General features: G+C 53.1%; 1 protein-coding gene across 4 annotated transcripts in view; it reads right to left on the bottom strand.

Annotated features, from left to right (window-relative positions):
* Positions 1 to 18,617, bottom strand: part of ANO9 (anoctamin 9) — a 47,708-nt gene that overhangs the window by 8,681 nt on the left and 20,410 nt on the right. For all 4 annotated transcript variants that reach the window (XM_075928343.1, XM_025188941.2, XM_006131649.4 and 1 more), the window contains 13 exons: positions 16,359 to 16,493; positions 15,675 to 15,771; positions 12,684 to 12,744; positions 11,452 to 11,534; positions 10,521 to 10,625; positions 7,163 to 7,327; positions 7,020 to 7,056; positions 6,095 to 6,206; positions 5,444 to 5,501; positions 5,111 to 5,208; positions 2,737 to 2,888; positions 1,625 to 1,777; positions 565 to 712 (listed from right to left, as the gene is read on the bottom strand). In XM_075928343.1, coding sequence (XP_075784458.1) covers positions 565 to 712; positions 1,625 to 1,777; positions 2,737 to 2,888; positions 5,111 to 5,208; positions 5,444 to 5,501; positions 6,095 to 6,206; positions 7,020 to 7,056; positions 7,163 to 7,327; positions 10,521 to 10,625; positions 11,452 to 11,534; positions 12,684 to 12,744; positions 15,675 to 15,771; positions 16,359 to 16,493 — 1,404 coding nt within the window. The remainder of the gene's footprint in view (positions 1 to 564; positions 713 to 1,624; positions 1,778 to 2,736; positions 2,889 to 5,110; positions 5,209 to 5,443; positions 5,502 to 6,094; positions 6,207 to 7,019; positions 7,057 to 7,162; positions 7,328 to 10,520; positions 10,626 to 11,451; positions 11,535 to 12,683; positions 12,745 to 15,674; positions 15,772 to 16,358; positions 16,494 to 18,617) is intronic.

The raw sequence follows: 18,617 nt of genomic DNA, 5'->3' as shown, positions 1-18,617 counted from the left end.
GTGCATGGAGGGATACTGGGAAGAAGGTGATGCAGCCTCACTCACTACGGGGAGCTGCAGCTCCCCCAAATTCATCCCCCCATCCCGACAAGAGCCACAGCGAGCAAGAGGGAGCATAGGAGAGTGGCAGAGCACCAGCTATCCTGGCTGGGCTTTGCCGACCAGTTGCACAAGGAGAGATGGGTTTCTCCCCATTGCAGGGAGGCACACATAGAGACACAGAAAATGAGCAAGATGGCGGTGTCTCAGGCTAAGGGGACCATATTTCCCATATTCAAGCAAGTTCAACAGCAGTCACTGAGAGCTATTCAGTACAAATGTTCACATTAACATCAAGTTGACTGCTCCCGCCCTGCCAAAAAAACGGGCTCTGGGCAGCAGCAGGCTACGCCAGCACTGATGTGGGGAAGATAGAAAATATGGGACCATTTGCCTGTTTTTAAGAAAAAGTCGTGCCAACTGCAGAAGGGCTTCAAAATAGGACCGTCCCTTTAAAAAGGGGGCAGGGGACACCGAGTCCAGCTCGCTCGGGCAGAGCAGCGGGCGTTGCAGGGTGACACTTACTCAATATCAGTGCGGTTCTGCAGCACACAAGGGCTGTAGGCGTATTTGTAGACCTGCATGGGGATGAAGTCTGAGGTGATGGCGATCACCAGGCCATTGCCAATGACGGCCAAAATGCCAATCGCCTCCAGAACCTGCAGCCAGATGCCTGCGAGAAAACAGAACTCAGAGGCCTGCCCAGTGAGGCACTCCCACCCCGGCTGGGACGCTGCTCCGGGAGCTTTGCCTTTGCCATGAATGGGAGGAGGACTGGGCTTGACCAAGCTGATCTCGGGAGTTGTGTTCTGGGTGGGGAGGGGCACAGCACGGTGGCCCAGTACAGCAGCCTTGTATCAGCCAGAACACTACAGAGATGAGCTTCCCCTGGCACTGGGCACGTTGGCTGCATAGCAACTTGAGGAAGCAAAGAGTATCTAGATCAGCGGATTTCAAACTACGGGTCATGCAATGTCAGGCTCTGGGTCTCGTTGCTGCAGAGGGATCAGGGGACCAGTGAGAGCGCTAAGGCAGCTCCCTGCCTGTCCTGGCCCCACAGACTGTGCTGCGCCCCAGAAGCAGCCAGCAGCAGGCCCAGGGCTCTGTGCACTGACCAACAGGACTCTGTGCACTGACCCTGCTCAAGGTAAGCCCCTCCTGCCTCAGCCCTGACAGCCCTAAAGCCGGAGCCGCCTCCGACACCCCAAAGCTCTCGCCCTGAGCCCCACCCTGCAGCCCACATTCCAGTCACATGACGTTGGGTCCTGGGCATCAACACTTTTCTTCAACTGAGTCATAAAGAAAAAAAAAGTTTGAAACCCCCGGCTCTAGATTCTAAGCAGGCCTCTAGCAGTGTGCTTCCGTCCTGACTTACAGCCCCCCCTACAGTCCCAGTCTTGCCCCCTCTGTCTCTAACTGCCCTGGCAGAGCCACAACAGGAGCACCAGGAGTTAGGGCGAGAGACCATGACAATAGTTCATGGCGTTGTTAAGTCTTGGGGCAAGATGAGCCCAGCCTCTCCCCTGACCCCCACTGGTGAGCCCATGACCTTCAGGGGAAGCCCCTTCCCTTGGCACCAGCTCACCAATGTCATTGGCTCTCCGAGGCACCATGCGCCTCTGCAGCCACACCATCTTGTAGTTGTCCAGCGGGATCTCAATGCAGTTGTTGAAGAAGGCCAGGAGCGGGGCGAGGGGGAAGGCAGCCACAAAGATGGTGGTGAAGCTGTATTGGATCACTGAGAAGAGGACAAGGCACAGGTCCCATGAGTCCCAAGTCCTTACGGTGTGAACTACGCCTGAACGGCCAGGCAGCATGAGAGGGTGAGACACCTCCCCCTCCCCTTCCAAATGATCTGCTTGCTTCCTGGCTCTAGCAATGGAGGGGAGACGGGGGGAGGGTGGGAGATCAGGGAGGTCACACCTGTTCCCCAAAGTGTAGATTGGCAGGAGGGGGGAAGAGTAGCTGCCAATGGTCACAGCCAGTACCCAACTGCCAGAAGCAAGGGCAGGGCAGGAAAGCAATTGGCCACAAATCCTTCCAAGGCCTCTTCCTGGGGTGGGGGAGCTACATGCCAGGGGCAAGATATGTGCGAGTGACCCCTGGCAGGTGTTTGCTGAATCTGCCCAGTCTGTGCCCGTTGTGGGAATCACAGGTGGGGGAAAGGCTTTGCCTTCTGAACCCACCAGGAAGGGCCCCGCCCACACTCCACCCCCAGAACGCCTGCTGTAGGCATACTGGGGGGGAGTGTTGCTGCCCCTGAGTGCCCGGCCTCCCCAGTGCTCCAGGGTCAGGGAGGCTGGGGCTGCATGGTGCTGGGGAGGAGGAGCCTGGGCAGAAGGGGCGGGGTTGGGGGCAGGGCTGGGGGCGTGGCTCCCCCAACCTTACCTTCACCCACTGCCCATGCCCGTGGCTTCCTGGGCTCTGCAGTCTCAGTGTAGGGATGTGCTGCCAACTGGCTGAGCTGCAGGGCTGGTTCCTTCACACCTTCCCTTCAACAGGGCCTGTGGCCTCGCCAAACTCAACCGTGTTCCACAACCCAGAGGTGCAGACACAGGGCCGGCCTGTCCCCACTTGCAGGGACATGAATGGGCATTTGGTGTTACCGCGCTGTCCCGGGTTGGGCCGTTTCTCCCTCAGGAACCCCAGGTCCCTGCTGCCCACAAGTTACGCCCGTGACCCCCGTGCGCTACATACTCATTTCCAAGAACTCATCGAACAAGCTGAAGATGTTGACGTCGTTGAGTTGATAGTTCCTGAGCCACTCCTCCTTGCAGGGGTCCTGCTGTTCTTCCTCGCCGTTGCTCTTTGGGCTGGCACAGCACATTCGGAACTTGAGCATTACCCAGCTGCAGGAATAGTAACACAAGGGCAGAGGGTGAGGGACACGTGTTAAATAGGGATGTTAGTTATCGGGTAATAGAATACAGGTTGAACCGCTCTACTCCGGCACCCTCGGGACCTGACCAGTTCTGAACGAGAGAATTCTCTGGACCACAGGAGGTTAATGTTGTCTAGCAGCTTACTTCTACTGCTTCCTGGGCCAGCAGAGGACATCTGGGGGTAAATTAGAGCTAAATAACAGCACAGAACACTGAGAGCCAGGACTGGGGGCTGTAAACAAATTTTATGGGACCTCAGAAAACTTGGCCGTACCCCTGATAAGTGGACATCTGGCTAAAATCATGCTGGATGACAGATGTTTCCAGACAAGAGAGTTCTGGATTAGAGAGGTTCAACCAGTAGTCATGTAACTGCATGAAATATTAGCGGTTACAAGACTATTCTTAGCAGTGGGTGAAGGTAGGGTTGGGGAAGCCAAGCCCCCAACCCTGCCCCTTTTGCCCAGGCTCCTCCTCCCCAGCACCATGCGGCCCCAGCCTCCCTGTCCCTGAAGTACTGGGGAGGCCGGGCACTCAGGGGCAGCAACCTCTACCCCCAGTATGCCTACAGCAGGCATTCTGGGGGCAGAGTGTGGGTGGGGCCCTGCCTGGTGGGTTTGGAAGGCAAAGCCTATTGGAGGTGGGGCTGGCAGCCAGGGCAGGCGCCCCCTGGGGAGCGCCCTGTCACCCTGCGCTGCTGCCTCTGTATCAGAGGCAGCAGCATGGGGTGGCAGTCGGTAGCTGGTCTTTGAAAGGAGCTGGTTTGAGAGGTAGCTGCACTGGGTGGCAGCAGTCTCTGTCCGCGGGGAGTCTGAGCTCCCCATGGACAGAGGCTGTTGCCAAAGAGCAGCCTCTGGCTGCCGACAGAGACAGCAGCATCAGGCGGGAGGAGAGGGCAGGTGGCACTGGGGAGCTGGTGTTGGGGGGAACCAGCTTTTAAGCTGGCTCCCCCTCAGCACCGGCTCCTGACTGCTCCCCACTGTAGAAGGCAGCAAGGTGGAAGAGGTGGGTCTGCGGGAGCCAATACATGTGGGGAGCTGGCTTGAAAATCAGTTCCAGTGATTCAGAAAGACTTGCTGGGCTCCTGGGCAAAGGGGGAGCCCCTGGAAGGGGTGGGGCCTGAGGCAGAAGGCGCAGAGCTGAGTAGCTTCCCCCGCCAGCTCCTCAGGGGTGCCCAGAGTGCACCGTGTGGAACCCCAACAACGATTTAAAGGGCCCGGAGCTCTGGCCGCTGTTGCTGCTGCAGTAGGGGTGGCAGTAGCCAGGAGCCGTGGGTCCTTTTCAATTGCCAGGCCCCATGACAGCTGCCACCCCATAAGTCGGTGGCCCTGGTCAGTTCTGTTGTAAGGTCTAACATAGACATTCCCCTCCCCCTCTCAAACACAGCTCCGTTTGCTAGTGCTACTCAGGGAATTCTTACCAACAGCAGACAGTAGTTTCCATCTACAAGACGGCCCAATAGCGGTAGTGTCTCTATGGCCTATCAGTCTTCTAACACTGACAATCACACACTCGTGTGTAGTCCCACTAGAGTCAACAGGGCTACTTTGGAGTAACTGGTCCCCAAGATGAGCAAAGTCAGGGCCTAACCATACAAGAGGTGGCTAGCCTACACAACAGCAAGCTAGCAGGGCCTTCCCAGATGTCAAAGACAATTATTTCACTTTTCAAACTAGAGTGAATTTTTTGTTAAGCCTGTAGCCACATCCCCCCAAAAAAACCAAACCCACAGGTGCCAGTTAGAGCTAGGCCAAGCTGTTCAGGGGAATAACTTGTTCAGTGACTTCAGCCCTGTTTCTGTCTGACTTGTCCAGGAGCAATTTATTTATTGGATTTATTTGTTCTTTCCTCGAATCATTTTTAGGATGAAATCTAAGCTGAACTCTGTGTGCGGTCCTTACAGTCCATTGTTTTGTATTCGGATGGACTGTTCTGGTTTTGTTGTTCCTCACAGTGTTGTTTGGTATTGTTCCCGTCCCCTGACCAGATCTACCTTTTATCTTGAAGAGAATTTGCTGACAGAACTTATGTCAGTAACAGGCCGTACATTTGCCTTCCCCAGACGTTGCCTGGGGGAATGCCAGCTAGAGCTTGTAATAAGAGACGATTCATTTCACAAGCAGGAATACACAGCTCCGACCTGGGAGCACATCCTGCTGGCATGAGTGGCCTACGGCACGTGGACTTACGGGGAGAGATACTCCACGAAGTTACTCAGGGTCTGCTTCAGGCCCATTATGATGACCATCTGGATAAAGAGATCGGTGATGCAGCCGCTGGGATGGCACTGCAAAGAGAAGAGAGAGTGGTGCCGTGCAGAACAATGGGCTGGCGTCGGGACAAAGGGCTGAGTGCTAGAGGCATGGTCCAAGAAGAACCTGGAGTGATGGAAGGGCTATTCTGAGTGAAAGGAAGCAATGCTTTTAACCAAGGCAGTACCAGGAAGTGGGGTGGGAAAGGTGCAGAGAGAGGTTACAGGAAACAGCAGTGGGGCATTAGTACACAGTGGACATATCACTTACCTCTTCCAGCCTCCACTTGCCAGCTACACGCACATAGTTCCCAGGACGGCCATTAATCCTGACCAGGAGAGGGCAGAGTTAAGTAGGTCTGAAGCTGGTGCTCCCAGATGCTCCCTCTGTAAGCAGGGAACTGGGAGGACTCCTCAGGGGGCAGACACACCAAAAGGAGTGAAAAGTAGTATGCGGAGACTGAAAGAGAGGAGTGAGGGCCAAACACAAGCAGAACCAAGTGCCCCAACCCAGCAAGCAAGGGACAGGCAGAAACCAAGACAGATAAGCTGAAAAAGATGGCAAACTACACCCCCTCCCGAAAAAACATGGGTGAAATCCTGGCTCTGTTGGAATCAATGGCAAAATTCCCAGCGACTTCCTGGGGGCCAAGTTTTCATCCCAAAAGTCAGGCTGCAGGGGCTTTCTCTCACTCATGAGATTTCTTTATCCTTCCCAAGGGAGCAGACAAGCTCTTCTCCCAGCAACCAGTGGTTAGAAGCCTGGGGCAAGCTTGCCTGGGTTTAGGGGCTCCCCTAGGGTGACTGGCTTTGGCTGTGCGTGTCAGTATTAATGCAGACCTCTGGCTGGGGTGAATGCGCCCAGCTCCTTCTGTGCCGAATGACACCAGCTGGAGACTGGGCCGGGCGCAGCCGCGCTCACCTTCCCAGGAAGAAGGCGACGTAGATCAATGAGGAGAAGTAGGTGAAGAACTGGAAGGTGAAGAATTTCACAGTGAAGATCTTCTCGCGCTCGCAGAATGTCCGCGGCTCCTCTGGAAACGGAAACACAGGGAAGTGGGTTAGTCCTGGTAGTGGGAGCCCCGTTCCTTCCTGGACAGGCTCCTTCAGCCCATCATGCTTCCATTCCAAAGCACTCCGTCCTTTTACTGCCCTGAACACAGTTCCTTGGAATGTGTAGCCCGGGTTCGAGTAAACCTCGGCAATCCAGGATGTACACAGCAATCCATGCACTTGTGTGGCCTCTGTTCTATGACAACTGCATAGCTAGAGTTGATGTTCCTTACATCAATTTTCTGGGGCAGCCCCACAGCGGGAGGTCAACAGGAGAAATGCTCCAGTTGACTTCCCTTATTCCCTGTGACTGTGAGTAGTACCACGATCAAGGGGGGCACCATCAGCGTTCGATTTAGCAGGTCTTTACTAGACCTGCTAAATCGAAAACCAGAAGATTGATTGGCGGAGTGTCACTACTTCGTGGCAGTAAAGACAGGCCTGTTGGTGCCATCCAACATGCTGACTGGATTGCTGGCTATCTGCCAGACTTAACTCTCCTTACGGGAGCCTTGGTAGCAACAGAGATCAGAATTGGGACTGGAGCAGAGTCCCTCCTTTTAACCATCTGAAGCTAGTGCCCCAGTGGAAAACTTTTAACTCTGGAATTGCTTCCAGCCCACTGTGCTCATTAGAGCTCTGTGCAGGTTCATTCCGTTGGCCTGGGCCACACAGAAGACCCAGGCACAGAGCGAGCCCTTTTCGTGCTCTGCCGCCAATGTTCAGGAGGACTCCAGTTGGCTGCGCTGGAGGATGCTAGAGGCAGGGGGCAAACCATCTCAGCTTTGCCTTACCTAGGTCACAGAGTAAGAGCGCCACACGCCTGTTCACCTGCAATTGAGGAGAGACAGGGAGGGAGGGTGAAAGGAGAGAAGGGACTGGAAGGGTGTTTGATGGCAGGGAGCAAGGAGGGCCCCAGTCCTGTCGTGCTTTGTACCTTGGTCATGATGACAATGGTGACGTAATGCAGCACGGCCCCCGTCACCACCGCCAGGGTGTCGGCCCGCTCTCGGAGGAACTCGGAGTCACTCTTGGTGAAGATGACCGTGGCCATCACTCGGTAGATGACAAGCGCGTGGGCGATGCCAATGAGCACGGCGATCTGGGAGGACAGCAGGTTGGGGATTAGAGACAGGAGGAGCTGGGGGTGGGGAGCAGGCAGCAAAGGCAGAGGGGGAAACTGAGCCAACTGGGGTGCGTGTGGGGAACAACAGACCGCAATGTGGCCAGGTGAAGAGAGGTTCTGGATGCTCAACTGCTGCTGGTTGAGATCCAGGCCCATGCACGGCCTGCAGAGCAGAACACCTGTGCCCAGCACAGTTCCTAGCAGGGAGGTGGGTAAATACAGACACACTGGCCAGGAGCGTGCATGTGGGGTTGGGGGGGCAGGGGGAGGCAAGTAAAGTCTGATTCTCATTGTTAACGTCGCCATCAGGGCCACATTATGACTTTCGTGGGCCATAGGCACTTTTGCCTTCATGGGCCCCATCCTCCATTAAAAAAAAATGTTCAAAATTATTTTTGATATAACTTTAAATACTTCAACATTTCATTTTTTTTCTGTTTTAGGCAAAACGTAATAGATTTTCGTGGGCCCTAAAAGTTTCATTTTTTTCTGACGTGAGAAAAAAATAAAACATTTTCTTCGACCCTAAAAGTTCATTTTTTTTCTTCTGATTTTAAAAGAACTTAAAATGTTTTTGTGGGCCCCTAAAAGTATCCTGGGCCCTAGGCACTGTGCCTACTGTGCCTAATGGATAAGTTGGCCCTGGCCACCATCTCTCATGAGCAGAGTAATCATCAGTTACTCATCCTGCCCCTGCTGACCCCCTGCCCCCATGTACAGTTTGCACATGGCTTTTCTAAACCATCTTCCCTGTCACACGGGGGGGGGGGGTTGTTGCTGGGACACTGTCTGCAGGGGCCTAGGGGAGAGTCAGGCAGTTGGCACGGGCCAGTGAGTTTTCAGGAAAGAAACTGGCCTTTTCCACGCAAACAGCTGCCTCCCTGCTGTGTCTGTGGGAGCGTAGTGCCCAAGTGTCAGCCCTGCAGCCTGACTCCCCCCTCCCCTGCCCAACACATCTGTCCAAAGAAAAGGCGGAGGATGTCCAGCAGCAATTCATGTTTCCAGCACAGGGACAGCCCTGCAGACGGGCTTTACTAGGGTGACAACATTTCTCTATGATGAATACAGGACACCTGGTAAAATGGCCCATATTCCTGCCCGTTCAATGGCAGTCAATCAGAACTGTGCAGTACAAATGTTCAAGCTAACATTAAGGGGACCGAGACCCCGTCCCCCCAGAAAAGAAATACTGCATAATTGGATTTTTGTAATTGCCTTTTTGTCTTTAAGGCTTTAGGATTTGCACAAGAAAGGGTGACACACAACACTCCCTCTACACACACACACTCATGGGGAAGCGTGACACACACTCCCATGCACTCTCTCACATGGGTGGGAGGGGCAAAGGAGGTGACCATCCAACCGGCCCAAACCTCCCTTCTAACGCTCTCTATTCTCCATTCCTGGCTGGGCCCCTGAGACAAACCTGCCTCTCCTGATAACTGGTGCCGCGTCTTCCTGAGGCCACAGGTGGATGGGCACAAGGGGTGCCCTCTCCCCCCAGATTTCTGCCGAGGTTCACACCAGAATGGGGCCAGCAGCAGCCTTTTGGCACTGTGTGGGAGGATGGGACGGGAGCTGCTTCCAGTCACGGGGAGGGGGGAGAAGGAAGGGGTGACCTGGCCCATGTTTTTGCAGATCTCAGCTCTTCTTCTCTCCTGCCCCTGCCTCTTCTCCTCCCCACAACTGAAAGATGTAGCTTGTTCTTTCCTGCCCAGGTGGTGTCAAAAGGCAGCTGACCCCTCCAGGCTACTGCTAGCCACCAACAAAACCCATCCGCCTTCTTTCCCTGCAGGCTACAGCGTGGGCAGGAAGGGGTTAAGCATGAAGGCTACACTGTGCACCAGGGCCCAAGGAACCGGACTGCAGGGGCTTCCGCAAACCCGACCAGAGAGGGGGCTCAGCAGGGGACAGGGTAGCCCCTTGCTCATCCCTGGGGGCAGGACTGGGATGGGGGTAGAAAGGGTGCTAAGGCCCTGCCATGGGGGCTGTTGTGGAACCTGCAGGTTTGGGGTGTGAACAGGCTGGAAAAAAATCGCTCTCCCCTTCCCTCCCCCAACCCCACCACTCCAGAGCTTAGCCAAAGGGTGGTGAGGCTTCCCCGTGCCAGCCCTTTGCAGGGCTTTGGCCCAGGCAGGTCTCAGCACCTCCTGGCCAGCGCCTCGAGCCAGAGGGCCTTGAGCTTTCCCAGGGTGCCAGAGGCAGTGGGGGGAGGAAGGAGCCAGCTGGCCATACAGCTGCTGAGCCGAGCGCTCCGACAGGGGCTGGTTCTCCACATAGCGCTGGGAGTGGCACGAGCCCTGCCGGTGGGGATAGGGAGGGACAGCAGAGCTAGGGAGCGAAGGGGCAAAGCAGGGATAGGACCAAGAGAAAAGGGCCAATGGGTGGGCAGCAGAGGCCACATATAACTGGCTGCGGCCTGGCATTTGCACCAGCCACGGCAGCCAAAACAGGACAGGGGGCAGGGCCCTGCTGGCTGAGAGCTGGCATGCAGCGGGAGCCATGCTGATGGACCAGCAGGGGGAGGGGCCAGCCCTGTGCACTGCATCTCCTCCCTCCCCCCACCCCGTCATCAGTCCCAGCATGCCCACCTCCATCATCAGCCACTGGACCTCCTCACTCACTGCTGGTGGGAGGAGGGGCTGGTGAGCAGGGAGCTGGCAGCATACACCAGAACTGATGTGGGGGAGATGGAAAATACAGGACAATTTGCCTGTTTTTAAGAAAAAGTCGGGACAGCTGCAGAAAGGCTTAAAAATGGGACTGCCCCTTTAAATATGGCGATCTGGTTACCCTAGACTTTACTCCCCTGTAGTAGAGGCTAGGGGTGCTCGGTCCCCAGGCCCACTCAATACATGTCCACTCTGAAGCTGGGCCAGTTAATGCAGACTCATTGGGGGGAGGGGCGTGTTTAGGAACCAGACTGAGCTCACCGCACTGGCCACCAAGCAGCAACACAATGGCGATGGCTTGAAATCTCCACCGTTCTGGGCCAGAATCCACGTGGCCTCTGATGAAAGGCTCCACAGGCCACCCACAGACCCTAGGCTATGCAGTCCCCTGTCTGCTGTCATGCCCCTTTCTGTTGCATTCACTCCACCGACACCCCAACGCCGATAGAAACCCACACATGGTCAGAGGTGTCCGGGACAACCGAGAGCACACGTACCATGAGCAGGACTAAGAGAAGCACGGCAGTGCTGCCAGCATAAGAGTGCTGGTACTTCCTGAGCTCGTAGTTGGGGTCGTTGATCAGCTGCAAGGCCAGCTCTTCCTGGGAATGAGGGAGAAAGAGCATGCATCAGAGCTGTACACCAGGGAAAGTGAACCAAGGGGCAGTATATTGCTTTGCATGGGATGAACATATGAGATAGAAGCCTGGGATGAATATGGCATGCTCTGGCAGAGCAGAATAGGAACAGGACTTGTAGAGCGGAGTGGGGAACCTTTTTTGGATCACGGGGCTGCTGACCCATAGAAACATTGGTCAGGGGCTGCACACAAGTAAGGAGCAAAACAAACAAAAAAGCCCCTCCAAACTCCCACTAACGTGGGCCGGAGGTCACTTGCAGGTATAAACTAGCATCAGTGGTGCATTGTCTGTAACTCGAAGTCTTTAAACCATTATTTGAGGGCTTCAGTACAGGTTGAACCTCTCTAATCCAGCCCTTTCTGGTCTGGCAACATCTGTGGTCCGGCAGGATTTTAATTAGCCAGGTGTTATCACAGGTGTGACCAAGTTTCCTGTGGTTCCATAAAGTTTGTTGACAGCCACCAATACTGGCTCTCAGCATTCTGTGCTGTTATCTAGCTCTAATTTACCCCTAAATGGCTCAAAGAGCCCAATAAGCAGTGGAAGTGCTGGTCATGCTGATAGACCTCCCGTGGTCCGGCAAATTTTATGGTTCAGCCGAGGGTGCCGGACTAGAGAGGTTCAACCTGTAACTGAGCCAGAGGTTAGGGGTCTATGACAGGAGTGGGTGGGTAGGTGAGGTTCTGAGGCCTGCAACACACAGATCGGACTAGATGATCACGGTTTTGCCTTCTGGCCTTAAAGTCTATAAAGAGGGTGACAGTGCAAAGAAGAGACTTATTCTCACCTCATCATCATCCCACCGGTACAGTTCCCAGCCACTGACCACCTTCGCTCTTTTCCTCTTCCACAGCTCTAGAAACACGGTGGCTGTAGGTGAAACAGCATGGTCAGAGCAGCAGAGACCCTTCTGCCCCATGAAGACACCCACTTAGCAACGGAATCACAGGAGCACAAGTCTTTTCTGCAGGCCAGGGCGGGGAAGGGCTGCTTAGCATCCAGGTTCTCGTCCAAGAGGGAGGGCAGTCGCCTGGAACCCTCTGCAGAAAAGCCCTCCAAACAGAGGGTGTGTATTGCTGGGAGTCCTGGGGACAATCCAGGATGAGGAGCCCAGCTGGTCTGAATGCACTTCCAGGACTTGGTGGCCAGTCTGTAGTAGCCAGTGTTGAGAGATGCCTATCCCCAGCTTCACGGGCTGCCCCTCCCCTCTGTTCTGGGGCATATTTCTCATATCTTTGCTGTGTGAGCTGCTAGCAGAGCGTTGGGCCAGATCCTGTGCCAGGCTTTGCAGGAGAGAGGGAAGGCGTGGAGATCCAAGTGTGGCTTAATGCCAGAATTTGGGGCTGGAGGCCCACCCGGCCCCTGTATAGCTCGGGGTAGCCCCAGGGACAGCTGACTTCAGGCAGTCTCCACTTCTCCAACCCCGATTGCCCAGCTAGACCTTGAGGCTATCAGTTAGCGCAAGCCATGGCGATGCTTTTATAAGGCGTATGCTGGTCACCTCAGAGCTGAAAGGGAACCAGGTTAGATACCCAGATGCGTACAGAGAAAACCCATAGGGAGATGGGCCACCGAACTCAATTCACAATAGGCCACGGGGCAGACACCAGGGGGGGAAATGTCCAGAACTGGATTTGAACCAATGATCTAAAGTGACAAAGTACCCAAACCCATCCCCAAATTCATGAAACTTCATCAACCCTCCCCCCTTCCCAAGCTGCCCAACCCCACTCCTCCCCTTGGTAAATTACACCACTCTGCCAGGCAGAGAGGGAGTAGGTCGGTTCTGAATCAACAGCCTTGGATCCTGTTTGTCATCAGGCTGCAGCTGGCAGGCCCTTTCATAGGTCCTGGAACTAGGGATGCAGAGGGTGCTGCAGCATCCCCTGACGTGAAGTGGTTTCTATTGTCTTTACAGTTTGGTTCAATAGTTCTCAGCACTTCCTGTTATAAAAATTGTCCCCTGAGCCCTTTCCTGCTTCAAGGCCTCATGCTCAGCACACAGAGACAGAAACCTACCCCAGAGAGCCATGTACACGGCAAAGAAAACCGTCCCCTCGTTGTCAAACAGGTGCGTGACCTGGAAAAGGAGAGACAGAGACAGGGATGACACAACTCTGGCTGGTGCGGATGGATGAAGCCCCTGGGGTTCTGCAAGGACCATGGAAAAGGCACTGGGAGAGCAGGGAGAGCAGCTCCATGGCACTTAAGAGAAACCAGAAGTTCTTAGGACTCCACCCAGGGCCTGGGAAGTCCCTACCCCACAGGCAAGACACCAGAGCTGGACACAATTCTCTTGCAAGATCTCCCTGCAGCCACCTTCAGTAACTGACTCATTTCCTGGAGGAAAGGTATTCATAGAATTGTAGGACTAGAAGGACCCTTGAGAGGTCTTCTAGCCCAGTCCCCTGCATTCATGACAGCACCAATCACTGTCTAGACCAGTGGTTTCCAAACTTTTCAGCATCACGCCCGCCCCCTAAAAAAAATAGCAGCAAAACTTAGGGTGGGATTGACGGGGGGCGGGGGGGAGGGCTGGGTCACCTCGCACCCCCCCCTGGAATTTCTTCACACACCCCCATGGGAGCACGCCCCCAAGTTTGGGAACCCTTGGTCTAGACCATCTCTTACAGGTAGGTGTCTGTCTAACCTGCTCTTAAAAATCCCCAGTGATGGAGATTCCACAACCTCCCTAGGCAATTTATTCCAGTGCTTAACCTCCTGAGGGTATGTCTACACTACAAAGTTAATTGGAACTAACAGCCGTTAGTTCAAATTAACTTTAATAGGCGCTACCCATGCAAACTGCTAGTTCGAACTTAATTCGACCTAGCGGAGCACTTAATTCGAACTAGCGGAGCACTTAATTCGAACTAGGTAAACCTCATTCTACGAGGACTAACGCCTAGTTTGAATTGAGTAGTTTGAATTAAGGGCTGTGTAGCCACTTAATTCGAACTAGTGGGAGGCTAGCCCTTCCCAGCTTGCCCGGTGGCCACTCTGGGCACAACCAGGGAAACTCTTCTGCCCCCCTCCCAGGCCTGGAGCCCTTAAAGGGGCATGGTCTGGCGATGGTGCCCGTGCCAAGTGCAAGCCTGCAAGCACCCAGCTAGCAGACCCTGCACCTGGCACGGCATGAGCCAGCCACCCGCTGCCACCCAGCCCTCTGCCTCTTCCCAGGACCAGGCTGGCGGCTCCCAGGAGCCTGCCCGGGGCCGCAAGAGGCGGGCGCCCGCCTGGTCTAGTGCGGAGATCGTAGACCTCATCCAGGTTTGGAGGGAGGCCTCCAACGTCCACGACCTCCGCACTAGGCACAGGAAAGTGGCCGTCTAGGGCAGTATAGCTGCCAGCCTGACCACCAAAAGCCACATGCAAACCCAGGAGCAGGTTTGCATGAAAATCAAGGTGGTCCGGTGATACCCCCGACCCTGAGCCCTGAGCTTAGAACTTAAGAACGGCCGTACTGGGTCAGACCAAAGGTCCATCTAGCCCAGTAGCCTGTCTGCCAACAGTGGCCAACACCAGCTACCCTGGGGGGGATGGACCGAAGACAATGACCAAGCTATTTGTCTCGTGCCATCCATCTCCAGCCTTCCACAAACAGAGACTATGGACACCGTTCCTACACCCTGGCTAACAGCACTCCATGGACCCAACCTCCATGACTTTATCTAACTTCTCTTTAAACTCTGTTATAGTTCCAGCCTTCACAGCCTCCTGCGGCAAGGAGTTCCACAGGTTGACTATTTGCTTTGTGAAGAAGAACTTTCTTTTATTAGTTTGAAGGCCTGCTACCCATTCATTTCATTTGGTGTCCTCTAGTCCTTCTATTATGGGAACTAATGAAGAACTTTTCTTTATGCACCCTCTCCACACCACTCATGCTTTTATAGACCTCTATCAGTCTCCTCTTTTATAAAAAATTGATGAAGATATTGATCAGAACTAAACCCAAAAAACTGATCCCTGCAGAACCCCACTTATTATGCCCTTCCAGTATGATCATGAACCAAATATCCAACAGATATCCAACCAGTTAGGATATCTTATAGTAGTTCCATCTAGGTTGTATTTCCCTAGTTTGTTAATGAGAAGGTCATGCAAGACTGCATTCAAAGTCTCACTAATGTCTAGATATACCACATATACGGCTTCCCCTCCATCCACATGCTTGTCACCCTATCAAAGAAAGCTATAAAATTGGTTTGACATGATTTGTTCTTCACAAATCCATGCTATTATTTATCAACTTATTATCTTCTAGATGTTTGCAAATTGATTGCTTAATAATTTGCCTCATTATCTTTCCTAGTACAGAACTTAAGCTGCAGAGCCCTACAAATCTGCAGCTCTCCACTTTGTATCTGTGTGTCTCCGCATCCATGGATGTGAATGCGGATATACGCAGATCATTTTTGCAGATGTAAATTTTGTATCCGTGCAGGGCCCTATTAAGATGACCAGTCTGTAATTCCCCAGGTTGTCCTTTTTTCCATTTTTATAGATGGCCACTCTGTTCGCCTTTTCCAGTCTTCTGGAATCTCTCCGGCCTTCCATGACTTTTCAAAGATCTTAGTTAAAGGCTCAGATATCTCCTCAGTCAACTCCTGGAGTATTCTAAGATGCATTTCATCAGGGTTGGGTGACTTGAAGACATCTAATGTGTCCAAGTAATTTTTAATTTATTCTTTCCCTATTATAGCTTCTGAACCTCCCCCATTTTCACTGCCATTCACTACACTAGGTGTCCAATCTCCACCACCCTTCTTGGTGAAAACCAAAACGAAGAAGTCACTAAGCATCTCTGACATTTTCTACATTTTCTGTTATTGCTTTTCCCTCTTTACTGAGTAATGGGCTGACCTTATGCTTGGTCGTCTTCTTGTTTCTAATGTATTTGCATCAGCCACGTGCTGCTGGGGATATTCTGAGGAGGCACAGGCACAGCATCTATTGGAAACAAGGGCCTAGTGGGGAAACAGAAGGTTTCTCTGGGGAGCATTGATTTACCTTGGCGTAGGTACAAGTATCCGACAGCTGCCAGAACGGGCACTTCTGGTCACAGAGCGGGCACATGATGGTGGTGTTGGCTTCACAGATCTCTTTGCTGGAGCAGGAAAGAAAGGAAGGAGAACAGTGTTTGCTTTGCCAGCTCACCAGATGGGTACTTATGCCATCTATCACACTCACCAGGTAGAGGAGGTACTCCCTGCTAGTGGAAGGAATAAAGCTCTACATGGCAGCTACCTAATATCCGTGCTATGGTAGAGCCAGGTGGGGGTCTTGCAAGCACGTAATCTGCAGCTTGGACAATGTGGCGCTCTCTGCCTGCGATGCATCCCCCTTCTCCACAGCAGTTTGGTCCGTGGTGGCTTAGAAGGGCCAGACTAGGTGCTAGAATGTGGGGTCATGTGACTGCGGAACACGCACCATTACGATTGCTGTCCTGCGGTGGGAGAGCTGCTGCCCTTAAGGGAGATTCCTGCTGTGGTTCCAGGAAGCGGAGCAGTTGTTAGAGGTCAGCGACCCGGCAAGCCCTCTGGAGGAGTCAGAGGCAGTCCCATAGAAAGACCTCTCAGGCTGGGGCCCCCAAAACTGGATGCCATGTCTAGGCGATGTGACCACCTCCATTTCCCTGCAGTCGATCACGCATCGATACATGACGTGCACATAGTGTCCCCTCAGTGCACTTACCTGACCTGACTGGAATTAAAATGGAAGATCCCATATAGGAAGAGGAATATGCCTGGCACAGCAGCTAGCAATAGGATGTAGGTGTACCAGCCTAGCCAGGCAAAATACAAGGCCACCTTCTCCCCAAAGTAATTCCTGAAAGACAAGGCAGGAGATGAAACCAGGTACCCCCCCCCTCTAGTTCCAGATTTGCAGTGACTATATCCAATGTCAGCCAAATGCTCTTTGGCAGTGGTCTCCACTCTGGAAATCCCTTCTGAATTTTCCCCTCAGGACCTCAGGATTGGAGATGCTGTCCCCGTATATCTGTGAGCCCCATAATCTTGTTCTCCTTAGGTCACTGGCCCCTGCCCTGATAATACAGGCGTTAATGATCTGGAAGAGAGGGAGGATGAACAATGATGTGGCAAATGTCTCCTGAGAACACAAATCTGAACACTCAGGTTAGTCAAGGCCAGAGAAGAACGTGGGGAAGTTCTGAGGGAGTAACCAAGCCGAGCGATTTAGCAACCAGATAACCCGTGGGAGGGACTGATTGGAGTTGCTCGTTCCTGGGTTCTCAGTGAGCCTGTAAGAGACCCAGGCATCACTGTCAGGGAGTTTGCTGAAGACCTCTGGGACGTGCAGCTGTAGTCAGAGTAAACAAATCTGAGACTTAACACCAGAAAGAGAATGCCTCCATATAGAGCTAACGGTGCAGCTTCATCTGGAACCCTGTGTTCTGTCCTGATCCCCCCCATCCCCAAAAGGAAAGCACAGATTCAGAGTAGGGATGTGAGCAGCTAGTGACTTGACTAGCTGCTTTCCTCCCACCTTGCTGCCTCTATCAGGGTACGTCTACACTAGCCCCCTAGTTCGAACTAAGGAGGCTAATACGGGCGACCGAAATTGCTAATGAAGCGTGGGATTTTTTTTTTTTTTTTGGAAACTAACTAGCCTGAAGTAACTGCCCGCGTCTACACGCAGCAGAGAAGTGAGATTCCGAGATAATCTCCTTAGTTCGAATTAACTGTTACTCCTCGTGGAATGAGGTTTAACAGTTAATTCGAACTAAGGGGTTTATCTCGGAATCCTGCTTCTCCGCTGCGTGTAGACGCAGGCAGTTACTTTGGGCTAGTCAGTTTCCAAAATGGTGACTGGCTGGGACTATGCTAATCAAGCGCAGGATATTTAAATCCCACGCTTCATTAGCAATTTCGGTCGCCCTCATTAGCCTCCCTAGTTCGAACTAGGGGGCTAGTGTAGACGTACCCACAGAGATAGGCAGCAAGCGAAGGATGCTGAGGGGAAGCCAGCTTAAAAGCCAGTTCTCCCCGGCACTGTCTCCATGGGGGCCGTAGGGGCACAGTGGGGACTAGCGGTGCTGCTGCCTTTTAAATGGAGCAAGAGTGGGGCTCTTGCTACATTTCAAAAGCAGAAGGGCTGTGGGAGCACTGGGCAAGCAGGGGACTCAAGCAGTCCCCCGCTGGCCCTGCGCTCCCTACTTTTGAAATGCAGAAGAGCCTAACCCTAAGCCCCCACTCTTGTACATTTCAAAAGTAGGGAGCACGGGGCCAGTGGAGCACTGCCTGAGTCCCCCACTGGCCCCGTGCTCCCTGCAGCGCTTCCACTTTTGAAATGTAGCAAGAGCTAGCAGGGCTCTTGCTACATTTCAAAGGCAGAGGTGCCCTTATCAAGTGATCGAACAGTCGATGCAAATTGCATCGACTGTTCGATTAGTTGGTTAATCTAAATTTAACATCCTTCATTCAGAGGGTTCAGAGATGGTCAGTGAGAAGGGTTTGGGGGAATGCGGGAAAATAACCTGTGGTGAAGAAATTGAAAAGACTGGGATTCTTTATTTTAGCAAGGGGACTAATAAAATGAGACAGTCATTACTTTGTATACTTGAATGGCCCATAGAAGGTAGGTCAGGAATTTCTCATGCAGTACAAGAATAAAAATGAAACATGGCAACTGAAAATGCAGTCAAAGGAAATGCAGTTCTAATCCGAGCAAAGGAGCATGAGGAACTCATTGCCACTGGATACAAGAGAGGCCCAGAGCTTAGCAGGATTGAAAAAAAGGCTGTACATTTCTATGGAAGACCAGATTATCCAGGGCTACAATCTGTAAGGGTTAATATACCCAGGGGGTCTGAAAGGGATTTAGCCCTCTTGGTCACAACATGAGATGTCTGGGAGAAGGATGTAGGGGGACAAAAAGGCCCATTTCTTGGGGGGCAGGTCTCATAATTACCTGCTGCAGAATTGCTGCACC

This window comes from Pelodiscus sinensis, chromosome 4 (assembly GCF_049634645.1).
Source record: "Pelodiscus sinensis isolate JC-2024 chromosome 4, ASM4963464v1, whole genome shotgun sequence".
Lineage (NCBI taxonomy): Eukaryota > Metazoa > Chordata > Testudines > Trionychidae > Pelodiscus > Pelodiscus sinensis.
Note: the sequence above shows the minus strand (reverse complement) of the source record. Positions and strands in the feature narration are given on the sequence as shown.